At 33.0% G+C, this 19,494-nt stretch overlaps 2 protein-coding genes across 2 annotated transcripts in view; one reads left to right on the top strand and one right to left on the bottom strand.

The window, feature by feature from the left end:
* Window positions 1-714, bottom strand: part of LOC105623795 (ejaculatory bulb-specific protein 3) — a 2,364-nt gene extending 1,650 nt beyond the window's left edge. The window contains exon 1 of the mRNA XM_012205172.1: window positions 439-714. Within this exon, the coding sequence (XP_012060562.1) occupies window positions 439-625 (187 nt within the window). The 5' untranslated portion in view covers window positions 626-714. The remainder of the gene's footprint in view (window positions 1-438) is intronic.
* Window positions 715-4,804: 4,090 nt separating this feature from the next.
* On the top strand, window positions 4,805-8,729 carry LOC105623796 (hexosaminidase D-like). Its single transcript, XM_012205173.1, has 9 exons — window positions 4,805-4,854; window positions 4,945-4,999; window positions 6,609-6,824; window positions 6,994-7,342; window positions 7,423-7,497; window positions 7,594-7,789; window positions 7,870-8,145; window positions 8,390-8,476; window positions 8,555-8,729. Exons 1-9 carry the CDS (start codon window positions 4,805-4,807, stop codon window positions 8,727-8,729), a joined length of 1,479 nt encoding a protein of 492 aa, XP_012060563.1.
* The last annotated feature ends 10,765 nt before the right edge of the window (window positions 8,730-19,494 follow it).

The following is a 19,494-nucleotide window of genomic DNA, read 5'->3' on the forward strand; positions in this document are numbered from 1 at the left end:
ATATATATATATATATATATATATATATATATATATATATATACATATATACAATTCAAAAATTATGTAAACTTAATAATATAGAGTTTACGTATGTGCAAACTTCACACATTATCGTCATTACGTACATGCAAAAGAAACCCCGGATGTAACACGCGCGAGAAAGTTCATAGCAATAATTATGTAACAGAGAGAGAGTGTATGTTGAATTCTCTGCTGTAATTACAATTATAATCTATATATTTGTTCGTTTTGTGTTTGAGTATTTTTTAATTGAAAAATTCCACAAGCAAAGTACTGGAAAAATATTTAGTTTTATCCCAAGTAAAAAATAAAAACAGAAACGTCATTGTAACTTTTAGGCCTAAATCAATCTAATTTAAATAAATCAATTTAATAATCTATGCTCGACTCTTCAATTTCTTCTTTTCTACTTACTTCTCAGCTCGCGACCTTCAGCGGTGCAAGGTCCCTCGTCCATTAGGCACCGAATGTAATTAGTGAGAACACGATTATTTTGGAGGATCTTGTCTACGTTTACATCGTCGTATTTTCTGGTATATTTTTCATTTGCGATGGCCGAAGTCACCAGTGAGATCAATAAAATCACAAAATATCCCTTCATCGTACGATATTATAGATGCAGAAAAATAAATCAATGAATATAAAAAAAGAATAATTTTTTTAGCTGACGAGATCGCAAGCAAGAGCGAAAAACTAAAGTGATCCATCAGTGGCAGCTGGCTTTTATATAGTCGAGTGGAGGATGGAGGCCGAACGGAGGGGCCTCTTGTCGCACAATATCCCGAACATTCCAATTGCCTACCAAGTATACAGTGTGGATGCTTTCCCAGCAAGAGACATAGATACTTTATATATAGTGTAACACATAGTGAGTCATAATTATATATTCTTGTTATTTGCAATGTTAAATAAAGATGAAATCAATGATGTACGTTACACTGATATACGTTTTGCTGAAAGCATCATATATCTTAATGCTTGTACTCTACCAACATTTTAATTATTCATTTCACTTTTATCCATATCGATTTGATTGTGATTGAAATGATACAACATATTCCCGACAAAAGTATTGGATACATATTATAAGTTATATAAAAACTATCAATTTTCATCTGTACATGTCGGTGTAATAAATTTCATAATTTCTTGACTAAATCTTTAATTATTATATATAATTCCAAGAATATATAATAAATACGATTAGTAATTATAATAAAATTATCTTGAATTATCAGAAAATTGTCAAGTCTTATAAAATGTATATGATATGCAGTCTTTTGTGTATATGTTAAAACGTTAGAATCTTTTATCTACTAATTGTAAGTTATTAAAATGCATAACCTGTCGAGTCTTTGACCTACTTTATTAGCAGATTACACTGAGAGAAACTTAATTGACTTAAAATCATGTACTTAAACTGTTTATCGTGCCGAAATGTAAAATATATTTGATATTATAAGATATTGATCTATAAAGTTCATAAAATCGTATATTTTTGTTATTATTTATTGATTAAGCTTTTCATGATAGAAATGCTACATTATTATATTTAAAAATAATTATGTTATATTTTTCCTTTGAATTTTTTCCTATCAATATTGTAACTTTAATAAAAATACACTAATGCGATGAATAATGCTTTCAAGAATCATTCATGATGTAATAGCGCAAGCTGTCACTTAAATGATACAAGCTGTCGAAACATGAGGAGAAAGTGGTTGGAAAAATTTTTTGATGAACCGTTATAAATGTATCAATAAAAATTAATACATGCGTTTACTAGAGTGGAGCGGAAAAACGAAAAATTCGATACAGTGCATGTGGAAAATTTATAGCAAGAATTCTATATATATATATATACATATATAGGCCTACAAAATTTTATTTCGATAAAATAATTTTTATCTTTGCCGTGTATAAGCTATATTGATATTTTTAAGGATTAGCTAATATAAGATATCATTCCCCAATTCATATTTTAGGTCGATCATTTAATAATTTTTAAGATTTTTCATGTTATTACTTATTTATTTATGTTTCAAGAGAAACATTATTGAAAATTTTTCAATAAATTTTTTATTCCTTTGGTAACCATTTTAATAAATAGATAGCACATACAGCAATTTTACAATTTTCAAGCATTTGCGTTAATTATAACTCTTATTCTATTTATTCGATTTGAAAAAAAAACCCATTCGCTTAGATTCATAGATCTTTCTTTTACGTCATTACAACTTTTTCCCTAATTTCACTTTTCATGTTTCCGCCTTGGGGAAAAAGTTACTGGCTGTGCTAATATTCCCAGTATTCCCACTCGAGTGCGACCCAAGCCATTAGCCCGAATGTACAATAGATTTTGAGGTTTTAAGCCACAAGGAATGGATGAATCACAATCAATTATTCTCTTAATTGTAATTGGTCAATTTCTTACGATTATTAGGCTTAAAACACCTATTGTTGATTCGGACTTATTCCATTTTTTATTTATCGACGAGGTAAACTAAACGCTACGTTTCTAACTTTCTCTCCGAGGAAAATTTTGGACTCGAAATATATAGTACACGTAACGTATACTATAACGTATGGAGTAAAATCTTTCTCGAAGAGGAAGTTTTGGAAACATAGCCTCGCGAATATATTAAACAAGGTTGACTTGGATTAGGTTGACCTATTCTGTAACTGTCTTTACAGTGCCTATCGACAGTTGTCCTTGCGCAGATATTTTATATGGTGAAAAAGCTGCGTAACGACATCGATAACTGTTGATAGTCGGTAGGCGTGTAAAAACAGAGTGTCGTCCCATGTACAGGGAATCGGAACGATGGAACAGATTTCTTATTAAAAATCAGTTCACTAGCATTCCCTTCCGTAAGAAGTTTCTCTACTATCGGAACCACCGAAATCATGGCCGGAACGGTATGTAGAGACGATATAGAATCAACGAACTGTCGATTGCACGCTATGTCGATTCGGCTATTGTTGATAGTTGAGAATTTGACAATTTCGAAGAAGAAAATTAATAATAATTCTTATTTTTCAATACGACATATTCTTGTTTTATATACACATAGTTCAACTGTAATGCCAGCAATTCTTTAATTCCGATGTCATTCTGAAATAATTGAAGAATTTCTCGGTCGTTTGCAGGACTAATATCTGTATTCATAGTCCTTTCTTATTTTAAGGAAGGAGGAAGCCTCTATGAACGATTCTCCAAGGTCTCCTTGTTCATAAACGAATCTCAAGTCTGCCTTCCCAAAGGAATATTTTAGGGATTTTAGTAACCTACTGAAGACAGCATGTCATAATATATAGTATATGCAAACTTAATATGTGAATTACGAATAATAAAGGCATTGTTGATTAAATAAAGTCGTGATTTTTGCAATAATAATGGACAAAAATAAAATTAATAACGAATTTGATTGGACGTACACTGATGCACATTAAAATCGCCATACATATACAAAATAACGTAAATATATATGTTTATAAATAAACACAGAAATCGATTGTGAAATACTTAATACATTTTATTGAATTGTTAAGTAAAATATGTATTTTATAATTCGAAATATTTGCATTTTATTTTTATACTCGATTTAAATCAGTGTACAACGGCTTTAATATGCATCAGTGTTTCGAATTCGCTATAATGCTTATTATACGAAGAAGGAGAAAATGATTTTGGCGTAATTTATTTTCGAAAAAAAAACTATCGAAAATAATTATCGATGCGATATATCTAAATTAAAAGCTATCGAAAGACCGGTGTGACGAATTAAATTTGAAGATTTACTTGGTTATGAAGGTTGCATCTCCTCCTCAAGGAAACTTATAACTCCCTTGAGAAAAGGAAGTTAATAAAGCTTCTTGTTTGGTCAACAAGACTTATGAAACGAAATTTATGAAATGAGGAACAAGAAATCCTCGTTCTTCAAGAAAGGACTATGAATACGGGTATAAATTATCATTTTCGCCTTGGTGCGCCACCTCATTCTTTCTGTAAATATTGACTGTATTCAGAATTTTCGTTTTCTTGTTTATTTATGCTGTTGCAATAAAACATTATAAGCAAAATAAAATTTCTGCACACTTTTAAATGTTGGAATAGCACGCCAATATTTCTTGCTTTTCGCAATAATTTTAACATTAGTAATAACACTACTAATCCATTGTTGTGGATTTACAAAAAAATGTTTCTGAATATTCGTTTCAATTTTTAGATTCAACCAATTCAGCTGAACATGCCATTCCGTTCCGTAAAAATGTTCTCCCATCCCATGTGGCTGGAACATAATGGAATTAACAAAATATATTTCACTCTTATAATTCAGTATTTTTTGAATATTCAAAGTAATGTTATAGATAATTGCACAAATTATGCATATTATTGCTTTAGTCACATTAAATCATATTAAAATAACGAAATATCAAGTAAATTAAGCAAATTAGTTTGCAACCGAAGCATTCTATCTATTTCCATACCGTTCCATCTACATCTACTGGGATGGATAGAGAAATTTCTTATGGAACGGAATGATAGAGATGCACTCAATTTTCTAGTAAAAAATCTGTTCCGTCATTTTGATTCCGTATACATGGGACGGCACCTTTATGGAATCGTCTGACACTTGGGTGGGAATTACTGGGAATATTAGGAATCCGTACAAGCGAAGACGCTTCTGAATACATGTAATGAAAAAAAATCCCTATTGAGTTCATTCCGCGCCAAAAGCCGTCGATCGTTCTCTCTTTGACCAATGTCGTCTGACCGATGAATGGAATGGGAGAAAAGATGGACGCCTTGACGTTGGGCTCGCACAGGTAACACGACTGACAAGACTGACACAAATCTCCGCGTATTTCTCGGTGAATGAAATGTTGCAACTCGGTAAATCATCCTTTTTTTTTCAGGCTGGTCCATCTTGACTTGAAGGGCGCACCGCCGCGGACCTGCTACTTTGAAAAGGTACACGCGGCGTGTGAACGCTTAAGTTAAGGCTAATAGCCTCTTCTCTCATCTCTATGCGTCAACGCATTCGAAAACTCGCACTGTTTATTATTTTTCCATTTAAAATTCGTGTGACGGGCGCATTCCTCTTTCGCCTGAGCACTGTCCGGTATATATAATCTACATTTCTTTCGCTCGTTACGAATTGCGTTTTGAACTTGTCACACACTCATGGCTTTTGTTTACACTTGACTTTTAAAATATGAGGAGAAACACAAAATATAAATAAATGCTACACCGTCGGAAATTGTCGGAAATTGTCGGAAATTATAGTTATTAAGGTACTTATTAAGGTGCTTTCCAGCAAGAGAAAGTGTAACATTGTTTGTTCTTGTCCTTGTTTAATTAATATTTAATAAACAACGATAAAATGATTCTACAAGCGGAACGCAGCTGACGCAAGTTGATACAATTGTACACAGATAAAATCTTGTGTAAAATAAGATAAATATATATTTAAGCATTGAAGAGAAAGCAAAGATGTTTAGTGCAAAAAGTGCAAGCAATGCAAATAAATCTTTTGTTTTACATCTAATGAATGATAAAGACAAAATGATGATACACAAAAATAAATATAATAAGCTAATAAGAGATAAGCAACGATAAACAGCACAATTATTTAATAAACAATCAATAATCAGATATTGGATTGATGTTTTTTTATTTTGAACGTTTCAATTCTCTTTGGAGTCCTCCTCAGCATGAGAGAATGATACAATTAGCTCACATGTTCATAATAAAAATTGACAAAGATGCATTGTTAATCATTATGGAACATAAAGCATTGCACTGAAGTTTTGTATATATCTGAGTGACACGTCGTTGTACACATATATGTATTCTAAAAATGTGTAATCTTTATATTTAATTTTAACATTTCTACTTTTTAAAATTTAATATGTTCAACAAAGCGAGTAACTTAAACATTATAGACATGTGAGCTAATTATAATTGTATCATTCTTGCTGAGAGCTCTAAAACGAGTCGAAACGTTCAAAATAAAAAAGACATCATCTGATTATTGATTGCTCATCATTAAATAATCATTAAATAATTGCGCCATTTATCGTTATTGACTCTCATTAACCTATTATATTTATCTTTGTGTATTGTTTAAAATTGGAGAGTACTAATATTTAATTTGGAGAATACTATTATATAATATTTAATTGGAGAGTACTAATTATTTTATTTAATATTGTTATTGACAAAATGATGATTATAAACATTTTAAAGCATGAACATCGAAACGCAACCATATCGATTCCCTTCTTCGAACGCAATCAATTGTGTTTGTGACGTTTGTGTCTTGCTAGAAAGCATTAATACAATTAGATGCAAAAATGAATTTTGATATAGGTCTGGATATGTAATTAATGAAAATTCAATACTATAATTAAGAACGCAATGTGTGTGTGTGTGTGTGTGTGTGTGTGTGTGTGTGTGTGTGTGTGTGTGTGTGTATATTTCATTGATAAAAAAAGATTAAACTCCTTACTGCATTTACACTTCGTGTGTTTGATTAATCATGAATTAAAAAACAATTGTAACCCAATGTAATTTACAGCTCTTTCCACTGTTGCGAACATGGGGAGCTACTGGACTATTGTTGGAATGGGAAGACACGTTTCCTTACAATCGAGAACTTTCTCCAATAGGAAGCAATGGTCCGAGCACCTTAGCGAGTGGATACACAGTTCAGGAGGCTAGACATATCCTACAGATTGCGGGTGATTGCGGTTTAGCAGTTGTTCCGTTGGTACAAACTTTTGGTCATATGGAGGTATAGCAAAAATTATTTCATTGATTTTATATTGGATTGGATTATTTTGTACGAAGCTTGTAGCTACTATACTAATACTTATATTTTTCTTATTTTCAAAATTGTAAAATTCAAAAGAGTATTTTCAAATTCCAGTTATGATGTTATTTACTATGATTTTAAATTCCAGTTTATTTTGAAACATGACGAATGGAGATCATTGCGCGAAGTGGAGCCTTTTCCAAGTTCTATTTGCCCATCAAATCCGAGAACTCTTCTTGTGGTGAAGTCGTTGATACGTCAGATTGTTAGCTTTCATCCTGATATACAGTATCTGCATATAGGATCTGATGAAGTATGGCATCTAGGTCTTTGCTCAGTCTGCACCAAACGAGCTGCAGCTAGCAAATATGGCAAATCATCATTGTATCTGGAACATATTCTGGCGATAGCCCAATACATTCAGGAAACCTACCCATACCTAAAAATCATCATCTGGGATGATATGCTGAGGTCGATAGACTTACAGGTTTTGAACGGTATCTTGCTGCAGCTTAATTGCTTCGTTTGATCGCGCAGATCTCTTCATGTGATATTCAATATTTCTTTCTTTTTGTAGAACATTACATCGGCAAATATGTGGAACCCATGGTGTGGCATTACAATCCCAGGGACAATTTTGCATTACCTGATGGTATTTTTTCTTTTTCTTCTAATACTTTTTTTCTTTTTATATACTAAGAAATTTAAAAATATTTGCTAGATTATGACCGTTATATCAAATTATTAGGATTGTGGGATAAATACAGCACGGTCTTTCCCAATATTTGGACAGCAACCGCATTCAAAGGAGCTACCGGCTCTGCACAACATATACCTATAATACGACATCACATAAGCAATCATGAAAAATGGTTGGAAGAACTAGGAGTTCATGTGAGTAAGGTGCATGAATTTCGTGGTACAGCATTCACCGGCTGGTCAAGGTAAGATAATCAGAAAATGTTCAAGAACTATCTTGAAATATTGATCATTGACTGTATGTATTGATCAATGGTAATTTTAGGTATGATCATTATGCTACACTGTGTGAATTGTTGCCCACAGCGATACCATCATTAGCTCTATGTTTGAAAGTTTGGCTCTATGGTTATTCGGAACAAACGCACACCCAGGTTGCAAAGAGCTTGGGATATATTGATCATCCGTTGCATATAACTCCACAGCTTAGACCAGTTCCGATCCCTAGCAATTTACTTTTTCCTGGATGGCAAGTAGCTGTGGGCATGGAGTGGTTTCTTAACTTCAAGACAAAATTTCACAATATTATCACCAGCGATCAGTAAGCACAGAGAACTCTTTATATATCTGTAATTTTTATTTTGAATTCATAAAACATTTTTGGTAACTTTTTGTCTTTTGATGATTTCTTTTGAAGAAATAGGATTATTTAACATATAAAATGGAATATCTTCAAGTATATCTAAAAAAAAAACCAAAACTTTTCCTCTTAAATATTAGAAATTCAAAGAAGCTGAGAGATATTGCATATCGATCGTATTCATAAAATTATTATTCCCGAACAGAATCATGACGTGGATGAATTCATGGCAAGTGGCAAATAATTACACAAATCCCATGCAACTGGAGAACTTGATACCTGCTTTTACGGAGTGAGTAGCAATCGTTCATAACAATTGTTCACATAAAAGATATACTGCATTTCGCAAGTACATAATATATTATTCCAGATTATTATTAGAATTATCTTCTTTGGAAGGTTATCTAAGAGTTCAAATGGAAGCAATTTTCTTTTCGTCGATGATTGAAGAATGGATAGGCACCAATATTCAGCCGATGAAAATAAAATTAATAGAACTAAAACAGACGACGGAGAATCAGTTAAAAATAAATAGTCGTGTGTAATAATTCTTTCGCTTGAAAAATTGGTGATTAATCCCAAATGTATATGATTTTGAAAAGCAATTACGATGAATGATGGATAATCAATTATTTCTTCAATGTAGGATGAAATTATTTTTGTATATAGTAAATCGTTACGTATAAAATGTCAGATGTCTACTATTTTGACATTAACTTATTTTTAAAAAGAGAAACTGAAAAATTAAAAGAACATATATAGTTTTTTAAAGAAGAAAATAAGAATTATTTTAATACTACATATAAAAAGCAAAAAGCTTTTGTCGATATATGAGATACTCTGTGATATCTTGGCTATGAAAGGGTAACTATGATTAAATTACAAACATACAAACAATATTTAATAGTTAAGGGATATTCCCTTGTTATTTAATCTCTGTGTTTAAATCCCGTATTTTTATTTCAAACACTTGCAAATATCAATTTTTAATAAACAAATGTCTCTTTTCTTGTAGATTTAGTAAAATTGTGAGATTAATAGACTTGAAATAAGAATAAATATTTGCACTATGGATGGTATATAGTGTTTTATTTGAAGTAATACAGTCGAAGAAGAAAGTCTTGTAAGAAAATCATTTTTTTTTATGTTTCAGATAAAAAAAATATGGTTTGAAAAGAGTTAAACTTAATTTTCCGCTTTTATACACAATATGAAACACCTTGTATTCTTACATCATGGTATTACTTAAAATGAAACACCATATACTCCATATACATATACAAGATATCCATTTTATCAATTCAGTCAATTTTCTTCAAAAGAATCGATGATATAAAATGCGTTTTAGATGAAAGTAGAATTTCGGAAAGGACATATTTAAACACTTTTTTTTTAGGTAGAAATGCCAGAAAGATGTGAAGGTCATTTCCCCCTTTTAAAATTTAAAACTAAATTATATAATTTATGTCAAGTAATATAATTCTTTTAATTATTCTGTATATAAGTATTAAAGTAGGAAATAAAAAAATTAATAGTTTACGAGATATTTCATATTTCATTATCGCAAATTTTGATATCAAAATATCTCGAAAATTATCAATTTTTTGCTAATTGTAACCTTTACTTTTATGTATAATAATGATACGAACAAATCAAACAAGTAAAGAAAATATATTATCACTTGTAAAAAAATGCATATTGCATAATTAAAAAAAACCTTTTTTCTTTATCTCAATTATCTTATTACTTGATGCATAGAAGTATTAAGATACAGTAATAAAAAATAAATAGTTACGAAATATTTTATATTTCATATCAAAAAAGCACAAAAACATTGTTAAATTATTTATTTCTTGATATCTCTATCTCAATATTTTTATATACAGATTAATTAGAGGAATCGTATGTGAAAAAAATTATATAATTTGATTTTAAAAAGTGAAAGTGACCTTCATATCTTTTTGATGCCTTACTTAGAAAAAAACTGGCCAAGATACGTCTCTCATGAAACTGTTCCATTTTTATCTAAAAACTTTTTTTTACATCAATTTTGAATAAAATCGACTGGATTAATTAAAATGGAACATTCTGTATATACTATCTTTAGATAGATGATTAGATACAGATCCTTTACAGCCTTTTCTATGTAGAATGTTCCAAACTTTTTGATACATCACAGATTAGTGGGCAGATAGAACAGACGGAAACTCATAATCGCAAGGATTGTAGAGAATTTTTCGATTCAGTGTTAGTCCGCTCTACCTACCCACAAGCGATGTGTCAAAAAGTTTAAGTATAAATAGATGAGCAATATATAATTCACATATTCATTTATATTAAAAGATATTTATTATAACGTGTTATACTCATATTTTTCATATCTCGTCGTAGTGAAAGAAAACTTTTAACTTGTACATTAGCTTTAATGTGATGTACTCCATATTTTGTATGTATCTCTATTTTTGATGATAAATGATAATACTTCTTGAATTGTAAATGTAATTGTTTAGTATATTGTATAAAGAAAAGAGACACTACCGTGTCTCCAGAAATATAATATAAAATAATTAGAAAAATAAATCAGATTGTATAGCACATACATATTTTTTTGTACATTAATCTTTTTGAAATAATTTATTCATTTATTTATATGGCACGGTGCATTATTTTTCATATATAGAGTGTTTAATGGTAAGTATAATACTGTTCATAGATATAGGTAGAGCGGACTAAACCGAATCGAAAGGTCTTCTACTATTTTGCAATTTTTGCAATAATTATTTAGATATTGATTATCATAAAGATCACATACCATGCTTCATTGTGTCTAGGTATATGATATTGTAAAAACTCCCTAATGGTTTACTTCTTTTCAATATTTCATAATGCGCGCGCGCGCATTTGCGTACTGTTGATTAACAGTTGCAATGGTGAAATTATGAACTAAAGTACGAATTATATACATTTACCATATACTGCCCGCGTGATTTTTTCCTGTTTCCAAATTAAAAAAATAGTTACAGCAGGGAAGAAATTTTCGTCGAATGCTGAAATGATAAATGCCATTAATGACTATTTTTCGGGTTTAAACAAAAGTTATTATATTGAAGGAATAAAAGGTCTAGAAAAACGTTGGATCAAGTGTATTGAGTTGAAGGGAGATTATGTTGAGAAATTTGTTAAAAAAAGAATGTTTTTTCTTTAGGTAGGAAACTTTTCAATCTATCCTCGTATATTAAATTAATAAAAAGAATTAGTTTGGGATTTATATAAAATTGGACACTGAGTATCTGGCATTTTGATTTTACAACGTATCTTAAGCTGGCCGCACACGATGCATAATTTTCATGCTTGCTCTTTTGCATGCTGATCAATGCATGTTACTTACGTGCAAACAAGTATGAAACAATCACATCAAATACAGAAATCAAGGATGGTAGTATACTTCGCTCAATGCATCAAGATGTTTAGCACGCATCAGAGCAGGCACAGCAGCATGTAAACTCATTATGTAGGAAACTATGCATCATGTGCAGCCATGTTGGAATCGTGATGTCGAAGCGAGGAATAACACGTTAATTTATGCTGCAAATCATTTGTAAATAAAGACAATTTAGATAATGATCTAAATGACGAGATTGCTTTAAAATACCTGTAAAAACGGGCAGAAATTGTCTTTTTCTCCTTTAATAGCCAGTAAATGGTCGTAAAAGACAGAGTTTTAATTGTATAATAAAGTGAGTCTAATTTCGGACAGAAACGGTTTGAACAGCTATTGAAATGAATGAAATATATGTTTTTACATATAAAATTCCGGATAGTTTCTGCCCATTTTTAGAACTTTTATAAATACGCGACATGTCACATTTTCACAATTAAGCAAATAATAACGAAATGGCATGCAGCACAAATTTCGTCGTCAAAATGTCACTTTTCCACGGCCGAAAGTTCAGTCATTTATCGAGGCGCTCGTGCTTGTATGTGGGGCTACCGATTTCGCTACATTTCGCCAGGCCACTGACTGATTTTGAATCACATGACTATTCCAGAATCTTAAGATACAAAGGAATTTAAGAGTGGAATGGACAACCTCAGAGCGACAGTTTGTCGAGCAGCGATTTTTATTGTAAAGTCTAGTGAGAGTTTGCCTCAAATAGACAATTTTCATATTTGTTGTAACATATTATTTGATCTTTCATACAAAGTTGCCTATAAACGGCCAATGTCAATATTAGCATCTATGAGATACTATTAAAAACGACATGTCCTGGACAAATTTTCGTGATTATATCAATGGGGTCAGGAATAATTAAAGAATGATGATTATCGACAATTAAAGATTTGCTATTATTAGCATAAATATTTCGATAATATTAAATATATTATTAAATTCATGATTTTGTATTATGTGGCATTCTGTGGGGAAAAGGTCGAGTAAAAAGGGCAGCACGAAGTTTTAAACGTGGGAAGTTTTATTCTGTCAGAGCGAAAAGTGCGGGAGAGGTACAAAAGTGTACAAGAAGTGTGTGATGTAGGAAAAAAAACTAAATAATGTGTACAGCGCCGCTGTGATGTCAACGTCGCTGCATGATTTGATATCACGAACCGCTCTCAGCAAACGAGAATGGATTAAAATTTTTCTATCTGAATGCATATTTTAAATAGGAATATATTTTTGGATTTAATTTTGAATTCAATTGGATGCAATTGAATTGAAAAATTGCATTTCTTATTCAAAATTTTGAATTGAATAGTATTCACAAAGTGTGTGTGCACAGAAAAAGTGCACACTAATATTTTTAGATTGAAAGGCATAGAGATATGCTCTATGCAATTCCTATAAATGAATAAAAATGCATTCAGGATTGAAAAGCATTCATTTTAATATACATACGCGAATCAATATTTTAAAAGATATGAATCCATTCCAATTCATTTCAATCCATTCTCGTTTGCTGGACTTCAGTCCCTTATTCGTGATGTTCAATCCGAGTCTCTCTGAGTACCTCTGCGGTGGGCAACACGTCTCAACTTTCGTCAATATGTCAGTCAGATTCTCTTTCGATGGAACATAAGATATCATCATCTCGTCCAGTTTTTCTCGTGCGATGTATTTAGTACGCCTTTTCTCGAGGTTTTTCGAGAAGCCGATCACTGCTTGTCGCATCGTAGTTCGTATCCTTGGGATGGCAAGTTAATAAATTCTTAGAAAATCTGTCAGAGGGCATTCACAGTGTCATGTCACATTACTTTTTGACAAGTAGCATCTCTCAGCTGATTACTGTCAAATTTTGAGCGGAATTCATCGCGTTTCATTTCTGTAGACGATTAAAGCGAACAATCTTTGTACTTTTTGCAAAATGGAAAAAAACGAGTTTCATGAAGTAATCAAACATCTATATATGAAAGATTTAACGCCGAAAGAAATCAAAGCCGAATAGGATAATGTTCATAGCACATCTGAACCAGCGACTGTATACAATTGGGTGAATGAATTTAAACATGTGGTCATCCACATGTGATGCATCTCGTCGGGATGTCCAATTGAGGCTGCTACGCCAGAAATCATCGATAAAGATCCACGATATTGTTTTGACTGATCGACGAGTGAAAGTACGCGAGCTTGTTGAGGCCACAGACATATCACATGGCACAGTGGTTTCAATTTTGCATAAACAATTGGATATGAAAAAGCTATCGGTAAGATGAGTACCGCGTTTGCTCACTGTGGACCATAAACGCGACCGTATGATGATTTCAAAACAATGGAGATGTTTCAACGTAATCCAGATGAATTTCTGCGTCGATTCATTACTGGAAATATGGATCCATTACTTCACACCCAAGACGAAGGAACAGTCAAAACAATGGACTTTATCGGGTGAACCAGCTCCGAAGAAAACAAAGATCGTAAAGTCGGCTGGAAAGGTGATGGCCACAGTTTTTTGGGATGCACGCGGTATAATTCATATCGATTATCTTCCGTCGAAGCAAACGATCAATGGTGATTACTACGCAGCCTTATTGGATCATTTCAATAACATTTTAAAGAAAAAAACATCCCCATTTGGCAAAGAAAAAAGTGCTCTTCCATCAAGACAATGCACGGGTTCACACGAATGTGCCGATGGCCAAATTCCGCTACGAATTGCTTCCCCATCCATATTCATCAGATTTAGCTTTCTGTGACTATTCCTGTTTTTCAAATGAAGAAATGGTTCGGAGGAAAGAGATTCACTACCAGAGAGTAGCTCATCACCGAAATAGAGGCTTATTTTGAAGGGTTGGACAAATATTATTCGGATGGCTTGAAAAAGTTGGAGAATTGTTGGATCTAGCTGAAAGGAGATTATGTTGAGAAATAAAAATGAATCGATCAAAAAAATGTGTTTTACTATGTTTTTCTAAAAAACTTATTGATTTGCCTTCGTAAGTCTAGTAGGCCAAGTTCGGTGATGAACATCTGTATCCACATGGGCTTCCTTATGGACTCCTGTCGTCAGGGCGACGTATTCTGCTTCCATGCTCGAAGCTATGCACTTCTACTTTGTTGACTTCCATTGTATCAAGTTTTTCCTTAGAGTGATCATCATACCAGTGTATGAAGCGATCGTCGACGTCGCCTGCCCAATCTGCGTCGCTGTGGATCCAGATTAGGCGTTTGTCCGGCTCGGTACAGGAACGGTACAGGATAATTTTTGGTTCCGCTCAGGTAGCATAGTACGTGCTTTGCCTGTGCCCAATATGCTCGGGATTCGCGTTGAATTGGGATAATTTGGTTACGGCGTGCATTATGTCGGGCATTGTATAGAGAGCCAAATGCATTAATGATCCTATAAGTTGCCGGTATGGCATTCTGGCCATCTCTTCTATTTCCTCCGATGATTTAGCGCTGTCCATTTTCGACATCTTTTGCCCGCGTTCGAGAAGTGTTGCAACTGAACGACATTCGTTTAGTCCATTCTTTGCGAGTATTGATTCTATGTATGCTTTTTGATTAAGTCATATATCGCCGTCTTTATTTCGTTGGATTTTCACTCCTAAAGCTAGGTGATGTCGCCGAGATCTCTAGCTTCATAGCGGTTTGTGATGAGCCGTGTGACCTTCCTCAGAGCATTCTTTTCCTTGGAGAATATGAAAATGTCGTCGACATATATTACTATGACTGTCCGATTGTCTTTGCGGTACACGCAACTCGACGATTATAATCTTTGAAATCCATTTTCAGTTAAGTATTCGTTGATTTCCATATTCCATCTTCTTCCGGATTGTTTTAGTCTATAAATGGATCGTTCGAGCTTAATATTTTTCCCTTTTCGATCTCGAGCAGGAGTGGGATCCTCATGTATAATTCATCTTCGAACTTTCCATTTAGGTTTTTGATCTTTATATACTACTGTGGCGGCTAACATGAAGCGTAAGACTGAGAAGTTAGCGACGGATGAGTATGCTTCACTGTAGTCTATTTCTTTCTCTTGAGAGAATTGCGCCAGTTTTGCCATAAATCTTGAAATTTTATGTCCAGAGTTCTTGAGTTTGAATCCATCTGCATTCTACGCAGCGTTTGCCTGGCGGTAGATCGGCGATTTTCCAAGTCCTTTAATTTTCCAGGCTCTCAATTTCTTCTTGAATGGCTCGTTTCTACTTCTGCGCCTGTGGCAAGAAGTGGCTAGAGCTTCGTCTATGTCACGGGGCTCGATCACTTCAACGAAGTTTATCTCTACTTCGCTCTCCGAATAGAATCTTTGTTCGTCTGCGCAGATTTTCGGTTTCCTTTTTCGCCGTATGGATTTCTCACTATTTTCTTAGGCATGTCAGCTTTTTTTTTCTCTTAGCGTTCGTTCTTCGCCCTCGCTGTCTGTTTTGCTTTGGCAGCGTTCTTTGTGTCGTCTGATGAATCTCCTGATGAGTTTTCCGATGTTTGTGATTTATTGTTCTTCATCCTATTCTCATAGTTGCACTGAGGTGGCGTGATCTGACTCCGATTCGCTGTTACTCTCTGACCATATGCGGTTATATCTGCATCGCGCTATCTCTATATATTCACTCGTAATCGATTTTATCTTCGACGAACGAAATATGTATTTCGTTACGTACATCCGCTTTTTTTGGACATCAAAACCGATATCTTTTAGTCTGACGCGTATCCGACGAGAAAACATTCTAATGCCCTGTCATCGAGCTTCCTTCTTCCCTGTTTGTAGGTCAGCGTAGACTAGGCATCCGTACGCTTTTAAGTATTGAACGCTAGCTGTATTACCGGTCCATATTGCGAGTGATACCTCTCCTTTAATCGACGAGTGTCCAACTATGTCGCGGAGTTTTCTGCCATTGTGATGTCACCGCGTGAGCTCATGGCGCATGATTTGATGTCACGAACCTCTTCACATTCTTTGTCAACAAGGCCACCCCCCCCCCTTGTCCAAAATTCAGAGGGGCCTACAGGACCTTTCATTTTGAGCTTTAAATGTTACTTGAGATGTCTACTTTAAAAAAAAAAATGTGGCTTTTTCGGAAAATCAAAATAGTGCACTCAAGATGACTGTCAGAATGAACAAAGTTGAGCGGAAAAAAAGATGGTAAAACGGGAAGCATAACGCATAACACATGAAGCATAAGAAATTAAACTAGAGTTCTTTTTCTTAGAAAGAAAGGAAACGAAGGACTTCGATTGGTATTTTCTTATGCATTACGTGTTATGCAAGAGTCTGTACTCTCCGCTTAAACTTTCAAAAGAACTACATGACCTGGAAAATTAATGGAAAGCAAATTTTTCCATGTATTTTTGGCTGCTGAAAACGAATCTGATAATAAAATTTGGCACTTGGCCATATTTCAAGAGCTTTATTTTTTGTTGAACATCTTTTTTTCTAAAACCAATATTTTCCGAGATATACGCAAAAAAGCGAATTTTTGCAGTTTTTTCAAAATGCCGACCAAAATGATGGCCAAGTGCCAAATTTTATTATCAGATTCGTTTTCAGCAGCCAAAAATACATAGAAAAATTTGCTGCCATTAATTTTCTTAATCATGTAGTTCTTCTGAAGGTTTACCATCTTTTTTTTCCATTCGATTTTGTTTATTCTGGGAACCATCTTGAATACGCCATTTTGATTTTTCGAAAGTTTTTTTTTAAAAGTAGACATCTCAAGCAACAATTTAAGCCCAAAACGAATCCCGTAAACTCCTCTAAATTTTTGACGGGGGAGGGGGGGGAGTGGGAGATAGTTTTTTTGACAAAGAATGCCTCTATATAAATACTGCATAAATAAGTACGCATACTTTTAATGCTATATCTTATATACTGACGAAAAATTACAATTTTTTTCTCTACAGTTATCATCTCTATTGATAATCAAACTCAGATAATAATATTAAAATCACAATTTTAAATAAAAATCGAGTATTATTAATGGCGAATTTGGCATACATGCACTAACTAGTGCTGCCTTGACACGATGTAAATGCAAAATCACTTTGGTGCTATGCCAAACTGCATTGTCAGAAACGTCAGTGCAACATTTCTTAACTCGTTCAATTCATTCGCTTCATTCCGAATTATATAAATTCAGCACTGAGTCAGTTTTCATTTGCCGAATACAACAATCTAAACGCACTGATACAGTGTGCAAAGTCGAATGTGTGGCACTGAAAAAATTCGCACTCAGTGCGCACTAGTACATTCTGCCGAATTCGCTAAATTTTAAACATACATATACATGTTTACGAAACTAATAAATCATAAAATTACATTATCAGTTTCTTACTCTTATACCCATTTCCATCAATATAGATAAACTTTAATCTCGGTTCAACTTACTTTTCCGTCTTTGTCTAGTTCTAAAGCTTAGAAAAAGAATAAGTTGAACCGAGATTAAAGTTAATCTACGTTAGTGGAAATGGGTCTTAGGACCGATCGTTTCATCTTTTGGTAAATTTTACTTGTTAGGTAAATCTGGTAATCGCTCATATGATTGGGTAATCTTGCTACTTACCCAACAAATTTTTCAAGCCTGTTGATTGATTGTAGGATAGAGAGATCCGAGGCCCTCTCCTACACACATTTGTCGTACGGCGAAACGCACAAATGAAATAGCACCTTTAGGATCAGTTGTTCCACCTTTTGATAAATTTTATCTGTTGGATAAGTAGCAAGATTACCCAATCACATGCATGAATTACCAGTGATTTATCTCAGGTAAAATTTACCAAAAGATGGAACAACCGGCCCTTAATCACTTAAATTTTAACATGCGAATTTCCATAAGACTGGCGGTCTTTAATAGTATCTCGTCGGTGATATTAGATAAATTATATCACATTATATCAGTATACAATTATACATCACGCACTGAAAAATATCAAATTGTTTTGTATGGAATATTGAGTTCAAAAACTTTTTTATTTTTCTTAATATAAAAAGAGATCGATTCGTCTTTCTGTGAACAAGATTTTATTCGGAAGCCTAATTCGTAAATATAGAAAATGTACAGATTCTCATTTTTTCGCTCTTGTAAATTAATTAATAACATATTGGATATATTAGAAAATTCGAGGTTAAACTCAATATCATGTCTATTCTGGTACGATCTTTTAGAAATTGAATATAAATATTTTGCTGGCAAGAGCAGAAATTAAGAAAAAAATATATACGAGGCCCATTCCCGCCGTTATAGTGTGCGTGCATGCGTGCGCGTGTGTATGTGTGCAGGAGGAAGGGGATGAGTGCAGGATGGGTCTGATAAAAAGTTTGTTTTCTTTTTCCCGAAAACGGTTAGAGATAAAAGGAAGACACTTATTATCAAAATTGTATGATAAATAAGAGACATATTTTGATGACATTGAGTAAATGTCCTTAATTTTTTTATTATCAATAAATAAAGATTTTTTTTAATAGAAAGGAGTATTTTCTAATCATTCTATCGATGTTACTCAATCAGCTGAATATCTTTGAATAATGCTTTGATAATTCAACTATCTTTGGAATATAAATTAAAAAAAGAAACAGATTATAAATTAGAATTAATTTTTTAATTATTGCAATAAAACGTTCACTATATAGATCTAAACATGCCTGTAGTCTTTGTGGAAAGTTTGCTTAAACTTTTTCTAACTCTTGAATCGTTATTTCATGATAAAAATATTTTTTATTCTTTCTATTATGTTTTTTGATAAGCTGTTGAAAGTGAAGAGTGAAAGAGCTGAATTATTTTCAATGTCTAGAACATACAGAAAGAATAAAAAATATTGAGTTTCAAAATTATTTCAGAAATCTACTCTCAAGTGTTGTTATGACTTTAACGAACACC

Source organism: Atta cephalotes (genome assembly GCF_000143395.1).
Source record: "Atta cephalotes unplaced genomic scaffold scaffold00064, whole genome shotgun sequence".
Lineage (NCBI taxonomy): Eukaryota > Metazoa > Arthropoda > Insecta > Hymenoptera > Formicidae > Atta > Atta cephalotes.

What these genes read in the sequence shown, in the direction of transcription:
- LOC105623796 (XM_012205173.1), top strand. Translation starts at nt 4,805, where the DNA reads ATGAATGGAATGGGAGAAAAGATGGACGCCTTGACGTTGGGCTCGCAC. An exon ending in GGACCTGCTACTTTGAAAAG is followed by an intron (nt 5,000 to 6,608) that starts GTACACGCGGCG and finishes TGTAATTTACAG; the next exon opens with CTCTTTCCACTGTTGCGAAC. An exon ending in AGACTTACAGGTTTTGAACG is followed by an intron (nt 7,343 to 7,422) that starts GTATCTTGCTGC and finishes TTCTTTTTGTAG; the next exon opens with AACATTACATCGGCAAATAT.